This window comes from Chenopodium quinoa, unplaced genomic scaffold (assembly GCF_001683475.1).
Source record: "Chenopodium quinoa cultivar QQ74 unplaced genomic scaffold, ASM168347v1, whole genome shotgun sequence".
Classification (NCBI taxonomy): domain Eukaryota; kingdom Viridiplantae; phylum Streptophyta; class Magnoliopsida; order Caryophyllales; family Amaranthaceae; genus Chenopodium; species Chenopodium quinoa.
Genome location: NW_018744460.1, coordinates 1,358,314 through 1,370,204, shown reverse-complemented (window position 1 = coordinate 1,370,204; position 11,891 = coordinate 1,358,314). Strand labels below are relative to the sequence as shown.

Here is an 11,891-nt window from a genome sequence, read left to right as displayed (position 1 = left end):
ACTGGTGAGTGATATGGTAGCTTGACGGCTTTATGAATAAAGTGTACGATGTAGGATGAACGATGTTGTATTTCACTTCTCTCTTTCAATTAGATGCAAGAACCAGAGAGGCAGGGTGTGTGTTTTACCACTCTACATCTTTCTGTTTTAAAATAAATATATCAAAGTAATACCGCTAATAATGTCAAAATTGCATTGCTGTCAAAAAAAGATAAAGAAAAATTACCATAATAATTCATCCAAGTTCACCTAGAACCATGTGAACACATGGTGATCATGGTTTGTTACATAAATGGAAAGGTGTAAGTGAACAAATTAAGAAATACAAAATGCACATCCACCAGGCATGTATATACCTCAGCAGCTCAGCTTGCGAAACTATTGAAGATTAATTCATTGATTTTTCAATTGTGAATATTATACAAAAACAGCCTACATAATTATACATGGAATAGCTTATTCTTGATATTATCTGAACACATTCAGTTATGTTTTATTCCAATTCAAATAATATTATACTTCACACTATATTTTAAACAAACTTTTTTTTTGAGTGGAAAGCCCAACTTAGCTAGGATACCTGTATGATGGGGAATCAGGAATGAATCTAAACTTGCCTATACTTTTTGGATTATGTGATGACAGTAGGCTTCTCCCTTCCAGTGAAGTCCTTCAGCTTCGATATAGATAATGCAAGATCTGGACATTGTAGGTAGCAAATAAGATTTCCAAACACAAATCAGGTCATGTTATGTACAGCATAGAAGGGGAAATAACAAACCTATCAACGGTTTTAATGCTATTTGGGCATCCAAATCGTGTTTAGAGGCATCAGGCTCAAATTGCTCAATGTATACTCTAATTGTTGCACCTGCAGAACCAGTACCCTGCAAAACAAAGAGAGTATTCATTCCAGGTCCCAATCATGATTCAAAACTTATACAATGTGAATTCTCACACACTATTATTCAATCGAATTTTTATTATTTCTATTTCCCTCCATCTACCAAAAAAATCTACCACAGCCAAAAATACCATAAATAAAAAATATTTGCACATTTAAGATATCTAGTTTAACTGGCAAAAGCGGTGTGGCACACTTATAAATGACATGGGCTGAGACATAGATAGAAAAGAGGATTTCTAATGATTTTTCCACTCTGCAAAATGTTTAAAAGAATAATGAAAAGTTTGAGTTTGCACATACCGATAAACGAAATATTATTCGTGACCCATCAGAAAACACAAAGCGAACACCTTGCTTTGATGCCACACTTCCATCAACCTAAGACCAATACCCAAAATAAGGCTACTAAACATATTTGTAGAAACATCTGTATTCCGTATCTTTTTGAAAAAACACCACCGATAAAAGCATTACAACAAGAACTTACAGGATCTGTGTAGCTGAAGTCATCTGCAAATCGAAGGACATATTCCCCTGTTTTAAGTCACGTTAGTACCTGCACTTTGACAGAAGCCTCTGATCTAAATTTCTAACAGCAAAGCAGAACTTACCATATCTATCTCCTTCCCTGCTTCTTGATATCAAGTCTCTGAGATGGTCAACCATCTTATTAGCACCTTCAGATTCACACTCCTGTTAAGATGAGCATTCAATGTCAAAGTTCTACACCACCACTACCAGTATGTATCTCACCACAGAAGAGGTAATGAGGTCAAGTTGCCAAGACATGCAGCCTTGCATCTACTTGATACTAGTCACTAGCACTACAAAGGTTGGTTTAAATAGACCGTAAATCCCACAAGGAAAAAAATAAATACTTCCTCCATCCTCAAATAATCTTCATGTATTCCATTTTAGGATGTCCACAAAAAATCGTCTTGTTACATAGAATAGAAATAATTAAATAAATAATTTCACCGAAACCATGTGATGTGGATCCGTCCACTAACTTTCTTTCTCTCACATTCTCACCTCAACCTACTAAATTCCTTAATATGTGTGTCAAACCTCATAGGAAGATTATTTGGAGACAGAGGGAGTGATTTGGTTAGTGATACAAAATCAATTTTTCTATCTTAAACATGACGAGCTAATCAATTCAGAGTATCAGACAACAGCAGATCTGATGCTCACTTCATAATCATATCTGGAGAAAAAATTCCTCCCATAAGTTGCCCAATATTCTTTGACTACATCTGAGACGGAAACAAGTCTTTCCCCAGGTTTTGTCTCCTTGTTTCTGTAAGCGATGATTGACATCCAGGCTAAAACAGCCCTGCAATAATGAATCTCTTAAGTCATTCCACATTAAAGACATTATTTGAATTACACAAATATCAGAAGCTCATTACCTCTGGCATTGGCTAAAACACAAAAACATGGATAATCAACCACACACTTTCACACATATCAACATCTTAAATCTTGGTCTATGCCCTAGTCCACTACAGAAATATTGGTCAGAAAAGCAGAGAGAGATTTTCCGTAAAAGATTCCTATATACTACGTACTTCACATAATACAGTAACTGCACAGCTTTAACTGTACATTTTTCCTAAGTAACCTGGAAAAAGTAGAGAATGGGCACTATTCGCTTCCCCCCCCCCCCCCCCTCTCTCTTTCTCATTACCAACTACATTCTCAAATGTGTGAAGTGAATTTCAATAATCTGGTGCTCTGTGCACAAAATAAACACCACCAAACAGAAATCTATGCTGCCGTACCCAAACCAGTTAGTGGAACATAACGTGTTCTAGGTGAGATGGAGAAGTGGATACAGCCCCTTAATAAAACTAGGCATCGGCAACTAAGCTGCAAGACCTGTCCTATCGGCAAAGTCATCCATTTTTGGGATCAATCAACAAATCGAGAAAGAATAATTCACATATTTATTCGTAGGATCAACACAATAGTCAGCTGCAGCATGTTCTTGAAATGGATTCTGCAGCCTTCAGTTGAAAGGCTAAAGGTAACAAGAACAAGGAGAGACAAATCAAAACGAGCTCATTCAATAAAAAAGATTGATGGCTTTAGTTTCATATCAGAACAAGGTGAGGCAAACCAAACCAAGCTCATAACCTTAGAGGAACTGATGGCTATTAAATGCAAACCAGACAATCATTGCACTGAGATAGAAGGCACTGCCTTGGCCACACAACCACACACAACAAGTTCATAATTACTAGTCATAAGGCTTACCATATGCCATCCTTTTCACGAATGTGATCAGAACCAGTACCAAAACTCTCTTCACCACAGATTGACAATTTCCCAGAATCCATGAGATTACCAAAGAACTTCCAGCCAGTGGGAACCTGAAACAAGAGAACCATGCATTGTCAGCCAATTTTGGATGATATCAAATTTCAACTAATTACAAGAGATTTTATAAAAATAAGCTGATCTAAATCAGTTTTTAAGCTTCATATCCCAACAAGTGAGTTGTAAAGGGCCATTATGTATTGGCCTCTATTGAGCATGAACAACTAATGCAAGTCTGATTCAGGCCAATAAAGGGTTTTATTGCTGACACAAAGATCATGCAACACGATTATGACACCAATACAATCCCTCAATCAACATCACAATGTGTGATCAATGTTGCGATCAAAACTGACATTAAAATATGAAACCCTGAATATCTTATTACAAGTGAAGAATAGAAACCTCAAAAAAGGGAAGTTTCAATTTTTCAGCAACACGATCAAGTGCACCACTTGTAGGCATGGATCGAGCCAAACCCTGCAGAGCACATACAGCAAGTACTAGATGAGCTACCAGAAACAAGTATAAAAAGATAGTTGATATGCAGACAAAAAGGTGCACAAGTTTTACCTTAATTCCATCACGGAAGTATGGAATTGCTTCTAGAGCATTTGCTGCAATTATAGCAACTGAATCTGAAGGTGTAACAAAGAAACTTCTACCCAGAATCATATTTCTATCCCCATCACCTGGGCCATTAAAAAAATACCCCTCGTGAACATTTATGCAAAGAGATTGCTAAACTTTCACACTGATAATGAAAATTACTTTACTGCTAGAATCTTCATAACAGTTTGATAAACATGCAAACGGGGTAAATGAACACTCGCGAGAAACTAAAAATATGGTAAGTAAAAAAAAAAAAATTTCCTTCTTTTTTTCCTTGGTGGAGTGTTATATTTATGGCTTCAATGAGTTCAATATCATTCTTTTGAAACAAATCCAGGCAGAACGACACAATGTAAACTTGTAAAGATTTTTAAAACCTGATTCTTGTATACCTTGCTTGTTTTTTTTTCACAACTAAAGATCAGGAAAGGATATCCCAAGGCTTCACTTCCATAGTCCATAATAGTCTGGGGGTGAAATAACAGCCAACTACAATTTACCCTATCAAAAGGTTCTAGAAAACCTTTTAAGAAGTCGTCTTCGTTTTTATAATCTCAGAACGCATTTTGCAAAATATTGAGAATGTGAAACGGATCTATAAAAAAAATTCCCAGCAATTTCCGGCCCATCAAATAGGCAATAAAATATGGTGGCAATAAATTACTAATAAAAAAGAGATTGTGTATTTCATATCAATGTCTAAGACTCTAAGGTAATGCAAGTAGGCAACTCTACTTCCAAGTACATACTTCTCCCATAAATTTCCAATACCATTGTCAGAGTGATAACAATAAAATTTTGAATAAAAACAAACATTAAGAGATAGAGTTGGGTTACCATGGACATGCCATGGATCTTTCATCACAAATTACACAGAAACTTCATAATTATTACTTCCAAATAATACTCCCCACCAAAAGGGCCATTTGGAACTGAGATTGAGCTAAAACAATTGCTGGAAGGGCAAGGGTGGGGAAAGAAGTCATACCATCACTAGCAGCCCCAAAGTCAGGTCCATTCTCACCGTACATTATGTCAACCAAATCCTTAGCATAACTGTTCCAATCACCAGTCAGAACATATCATGCATAAAAAGTTTCCACCGTAAGATGTGAATGAAATCTTACGTGAGGTTAGGGTCTGGATGGCCATGGCCAAAGTCTTCCAGAGGAACCCCATTTGTTATTGATTCCTAATGAAGGCCTCAACAAATGTAATCAACATAGCAAAAGAGTTATAATATATACTTAATTCTGATAACTCAGATAAAAAGTATACCGGACTGGCACCCAGCTTTTCTACGAAGATTGGTTTTGCATAGGCTCCGGTAACTGCATGCATGGCATCAAATGTGAACCTGAGAAATTATACACAGAATTTACAATGACAAACTTAGTAGAAGGTAAATTAATAAAATAAAAAAGCTGATACATAAATGAGATCATCACTGGGATAGATCATGCATAACCACAGAAAACCAATGAGCAAGACCCAAATTCATAGAAAGTGAAAAAAAGATGTAATGAAACAGTTAAAATCCCATACTCCGACAAACTAATACGCGGTTAATTATCCTCTATCCATACAAAAATTTACAATAATGTCTATGCATCATATATTAAGGATCAGACCCAAGTATACTAATCAGTTTGGGTCAGATGAGTGTCAGACATGGGTACAATAAAATAATTGAGAGTTGAATGAATTAAGGTACACGTGCCAAAGTTGGATACAAAGAATTGAAGCAAATGAAGCATGCGGTAAAAAGAATACAGGAAAAGTTAATCAAAAGACAAAGAATTTGTCACAGAATTTGAGTTCACACCTGAACTCTGACCGTGATAGAAGACTTCCAATAAGCTGAAAATCAAAAACACTCTGCACATAGCAGACAAATTTTAAGAAAAAAATAATTATAACTAGTCAGTAGAGTATTTGGGTTATCTTGTCCAGAACAAGAAGTAATAAGATGACCAAGTAATTAGATCTTCAAATAGTGCTTCTACCTCCATCAGCTCCATATAGTCCGCAACTGGGTCAACTACTTCAACAACGAAGTTGCCAAATTTCGTAACTCCAACACAAGAAAGATCTACATCAGGAACGGTTGCCATCTTAATTTCAGAGATCTGCAAAGGACTCCTAATAAATTATATGGAAGCTAAAACAATCCCGTGTAGGTATCACAAAGAAAATATTTCCAAAAAAAACCCTGCATTTGTGAAGAAAGATTTGGCCTAAGAAGCTTCTATGATTTTACCACCTCGTCTTACACCCAAAAAACAAAGGTATTCACTCAGGAAAATCCTGCAGATGCCATGCCTTAGTGACTTTGTGGCGGAAGCCCAATGATGTTCTGAATCAGATAGCTTATAATACAGGGATACTGGACACAAAGCACTAGAAAACAGAATCAACAGACATTTGAAACATAGGAAAACGGTGGCAGAAATGCACATAGGTGATGGAAGACAAGCATTTACAGAAGATCAGGCACATACAGAAAGTGTGTTGCCGTATATCTTGTCAGTGATGGATTCAGGTGCAGGTTGCCCACTGCTGTAGTTGAACTGAAACATTAATACAAAATTGTTACCCTTAATTAAGAATATTAAAGAACATAACAAGACAAAAGTAGACTGCCATGTCGCATGTTAAGCACATAACATTCTAGGCCCCTTGGGAGTGTCTATTTTGATAGCACCCACTTTACATAAGATGGCAAGCTTGCCAGGACTTAAACAGTAAGAAAAACTAGAAGGGTTGGAAAAATTAAAGTACTTTCTAAGGTCCATTAGAACTTTTACACAAATCTTCACCAAAATAAAAGACAAGACATATAGCAACTCCACAGCTGCGATAACTACAAGAAGGGTTTAACAACTACGATTTATACATCCATTTTTGTATGAAAAAGCATGCATAACAGTAGACATTTGGAGTTGGAAAGCATCAAAAAGTAGAAATATTACATGCAAATGCTTAACTTTGATGCCAACAACATCTAATATTAGAACATCCGTGTGATGTACAGTAGCAATTGCAATCCAGAATGTCTTCTGGTGGTGCTAGCGGTCATTATTCATGATAATGTTTTCCTTTCCCAAGACATCAATAGCATCAATAAGGCTTGACCAGTGTGGATAGCACAAGCAATTCTTATTCAGGGGAAAATGATTTAACCGTTATTGATAAAGTGTATAAGTAAAACTAAAATAGGCCTCAACATATATGTAGTAATAACGCAGAGGCAAACAGAACCTCTATCAGCACTATCCATTAGGCTAATTTTGCTCAACATGCACCCAAACGGAGCCAAGAATAAGGAATAAGGTCAAGAACATACATTGTTTACCAAGTACATGAATGTACATATCATTACCTTGATTCCCCAATCATAATCGGGTCCACCAGGATTATGACTTGCACTCATTATAAAACCACCATTGGCCTGCAGAAGTGTGATATCAGCTTTCAAACTAATTAGCATTTCTGTTGTATAAATACATAAGCAAAACAGGGAAAGATACAGAAGCTTGCCTTCCTCTTTCTAATCACAGCAGAAACTGCTGGTGTTGACAAAATACCATCCCTACAATCATAAAACTTTGTCAAACTCACATTATATAGACGGTGCCTAGTTAGTTTAAACAATTTTGGTTCTTTACACTCATTGCTAACCAGTCTCAACTTTTATCATGATGTTGTCGGTGATATGAGTTACACGAACAGATTGAATAACGAGAAAGTGGATGCAGACATAGACATGTAGTAATGGATACCAAAAAAAAGTACATAGTTTTAGCACTGAAGGAAGGTTACAGAGAGATACAAATTAGCTTAGTCTGAAGACAAGCAGTTACGATGTTGATGAAAGTTGTTGTAGTGTACATCAGAATCTAACAGTAATGAAGTGATAAAGGACCTCCCACCCATGACCATGAAATTGCAAAATTCAAAGTCAAACACAGGGTACTAGAGCAACTCCAATGACGTTGACAATTGTATGGATGCTAGAAAGAAAGTGTTTGAGCTAAAACTTTATGCAACATGGTCCAGAGTGTTCTCTAATAATTATTTTCAAAGAGAAACTTTATGATAGTGTCTTAAACAAAAGCAACAGGCAGCAGCTGTAGCTCAACATTCCTCTACAAACCAGCTAATTCTAGGGATATCTAAGGGATTCTCTTAAAATCAATATGCACTGTCATAGGGATATCAATGAGCCAAAACATATGTGAACTACTCGCGGGCAAAGATCGTTCTCATTTGGTAAATAAATGAGCTTGAACATATTTTAAGGGCATGTATAATAAACAAGCCTAGCTCAAACAAAAGTGTTCATCTCATTTAAGCTCACAAACAACTTGTTAGCAAATGATTACGAGCTAATTCAAGTTCACTCAAATACCCGTTCAAGCTTGAATTTGGCCAAGGCCCGATATAGGGAAAAAACAATCAGTGAATAATATCCCAACAATAGAACCTAGTATATATTAAAATAAGGCTAGAAAAAACAACAAAACAGAAATTGAAATTATTGACGTTATTAGTTAATTCAACAAATTTAAATTACACACTCATGTCTTGATTCAATAGTATACAAGTATATTTTAGTGAAAAAAAAAAAAAAATCTAAATATTTGCATGTATGAAGCTTATTTAGAAGCATCCCCCTTCAAACTTGATTTTGTTCAGCTCAAGCGTTATACGGTTAAAAAAAATAGAAACAAGCCAATCTTGAACTGTTGAACGTGTGATTTAACAGTTCGGTTGAGCTCAGATAGAGTTTGAGGTTTTGGGATTGAGCTTGAGTAGCTCACACAGTTTAATGCTTGGCTTGGCTTGCGGAAATACCAATGCATTGATGCGTAAAAACACCTCATTATCCCAAAAATTGAATGTGATTATGTTCCTGAAACCTAAAGGATATGTGCATTTCTAGAATCTAGAACTTATCATTAGGCAAAGAAAATAACCAATGCAAGCGCATTATACAACAACCAGGTCTTAATTGGTGATAGTCTAACCTCTAGTTCTTAAGGTGGTATATGGAGTTTGAATGGCTCAATTAGGAGAGTGAAATTTCAATGAGGAAGATTTTAATTGTCTTCAGCTAAGTTCTTGACAGACCTAACACAGGCTTAGAAAGAGGATGACCTTACAAAATGCAGTAATGCACGTATGTAATTGGTGTTAAATGTTCAAAATCCTTTCACAAATAACATACTCATTCATGATATCAAATTAAATAACAACATAACACATAAGGAAAAAATATTTATAAACAGGATACTCACTGCCCAACTAGTATTTTTGCAACCCCATTGGCTGCCGCGATTTTGATAATTGTCTGAATAGCAAACCAAGATGCACAAATTAATGTCCATGCATAGATTATGCAGATTTCATAACTGAAGATGAGTATACCTGTGCAGCCTCTTTGTTGAAGTACCGACCATCGCCACCAAGAACTAACACCCCATTCACATAGTCCACTGATGGCAGTGAATTAAACAATGCCTGCTCATTCATAAAACCACACTCTAATCAATGCCGTAATCACAATGCCACCAACATCTAAAGTAAACAAACTATGCTTTTTGAGCAATGTGTTTCGAACCTGTATCCAATTGGCAAGGTAATTCTCTTGCATAAACACTTTAACCTAAGAGCAAACAAATTATTTAAGAAAACAGTTAGTTTCCACATCAAATTAACAAAAAGTACTAATCCATATTACTTACAAACACGAAAAACGAATTAAACCTTCTTCCGGAGACCGCTGGTGCCGGTTTTCTGGCCATCATAAGGTTTCGTCGGCACCATTTTTATCTGTGGAACTCAATTAACATAATAAGACGACAATAACACAAAATGCCACTCTAATTACACATTTTCTACCAAATCAAAAAAGAAATTTGTAACTTTCAAGACAATGAGACATTTAAACAGCGATCAAAGAAATAATGTATTACTCCGTCAATAAACGCAATAATTTATTGCCAAAAAATACAATAATTAGCATTAAACAAAGATACAATTCACACCAAATCATAAGTATACATGAAAATAAACAGCAATTAAAATATATATTGAATCAATAATTCAAAACAAGAATATGCTGATACAATTACTCATGATTATTTAGATATCATTCAAATAAAATGAAATCACAAATTGTAAACACTGAAAAATTGAAAATTAATAAAATTGAAATAAAATGAATACCGAGAAATTTTGAGATTCAAGTATAGTGGAGGTGGAAGGAGATGATGAAGAAGCTTTAATGGCGGAATGAGAATGCGACAACATTTTAGTGAGAGAGATGAAATTGTGAGAAGGTTGAAGAGGGAGAGAGAAAGAGAAAGAGCGAAGAGGATGAGAGGGAAATCTGGAAGTGGTTTTTCGAGAATATAGAGAGAGTGAAGGTTCAATTTTTACAGAAAACGCCATTGTTACAGAGCTTATACTCTAGAGAATGAGAGGGTGACAGGAAGTGTGGGAAATAATTTTGCAGATTTTTTATTATATATTTTTTTATCCAACCGAAAATACAATTGGGCTGGGCTGGTCTGGGCTTGGATGGGCTATACTGGGTTGGGCTGGTTTGGGTTGGGCTGGGAAGATCCAAGGACAAATTGAATGACGGTATTTTGACGGAATGTAATAACACCACGTGTCCTAAGATTTGCCCTTGGTTCGATGGGTTATCACGTGAGTCGGTGAATTTATTTGTTTTTCCAATGTTCTTTTTTGTGTATTGAGTTTGTTAACAACTTTATGCAGTGGAAAAGCATGGTGAATGGTGATTGCTTAGCATCTTAGGTGGCTGGTGGGTACACTTTTAGTCCTTTGTAGATTTTGGGGAATTAGTAATGCAGAAAAATACACGGTAGAGAGAGAAAAGATGAGAGTGTAGGTGGACCTCACTTTTTTTTTTTTGTCAGACTGTCTCACGTGTTGGGGATCACATGCTAGTTGTTCCACTGAAAGCTTATATAGTACCATTAAATATTCAGTGGTATTATTTATGCATAAATTTAGTATAATTGAATGCATATATAATACCACTATATGCATATATAGTATCACCGTATGTTCAGTGGTATTATTTGATCATCCAATTATACCAGAATATGCATTCGTTTGTACATGTGTGTAATTGTTATGCATTTCTACATGCATAACATTCCTCCCTTTAAAATCCCTAGTAGATTTTTGCATAACGTGTACGGGACTATGAAGAAGTCACTTTATATATCCTCCATTTGACACTCGACTACATCTAGACTTTCTAGAGATTCAAAGGTGTTTATTTGATCACTTTTTAGTACACAAGTAAAGCCTTGTTCTTTTGAGTTGCTCTACTCTGTTATGCTCTGTTGTGCTTGTTTAGAAGCTCAAAATAACAAGGCCTAACAAGAGAAATCTTGTTATGAATTTCGTGATTAATGTATGATTGATAGGTTAGTATCAAGTCATACCTGAAATAAGTAGGGGTTGTAGCAAATTTGTAATCAAATTCGACTTGTATTTGCTTATTTATTTACCCTCTAATGTATATGTATCTTGAAAAATATGTTATAACACTTTTCCAAGTCTATATGTGTGATTTTTTTTATTGAAAAAAATGAAAATCAAAGCATTTGGAGTGCTATAAGCATGCTAATAATGCAAGATTATTTTTGATCATCGATAAGCGACTCTTTGAATGTTAATAAATTAGATTTACATTAGTAATTCCCATGAGTTGTGGTAGATAGTTATGTATAAATTTTAACTGGGTATGGGATTGTGGGCATTGGACAACCCCACTCGAATTCTTTCCATTATCTGTCATATTTATATACGTTGTTAGTCAAAATAATAGATTATGTAATTGCATAACTAAATTGAGTCAAGTAATTTGTTTTTGTTGAGGTTTGAGATGTATTTATTTTCACTTTGACATGAATTTCTCTGATATGGTTTGGTGTAGTTTGTTTTTGTCTAATTTTGATAAGAAAAAAATGACTAATTAATTTTTAAACAATGAGATTGATACTTT

General features: G+C 35.3%; 1 protein-coding gene across 1 annotated transcript; it reads right to left on the bottom strand.

The window, feature by feature from the left end:
* Positions 1-315: 315 nt before the first annotated feature.
* On the bottom strand, positions 316-10,652 carry LOC110697142 (phosphoglucomutase, chloroplastic-like). The gene is made up of 22 exons (XM_021874488.1): positions 10,073-10,652; positions 9,611-9,676; positions 9,465-9,509; positions 9,272-9,364; positions 9,142-9,194; positions 7,382-7,433; positions 7,224-7,292; positions 6,343-6,411; positions 5,848-5,970; positions 5,667-5,719; positions 5,120-5,198; positions 4,969-5,033; positions 4,830-4,897; positions 3,803-3,921; positions 3,635-3,709; positions 3,167-3,282; positions 2,102-2,243; positions 1,519-1,600; positions 1,395-1,441; positions 1,208-1,285; positions 782-887; positions 316-699 (listed from the first exon to the last, which is right to left on the bottom strand). Exons 1-22 carry the CDS (start codon positions 10,295-10,297, stop codon positions 632-634), a joined length of 1,893 nt encoding a protein of 630 aa, XP_021730180.1. The 5' UTR covers positions 10,298-10,652; the 3' UTR covers positions 316-631.
* Positions 10,653-11,891: the final 1,239 nt, after the last annotated feature.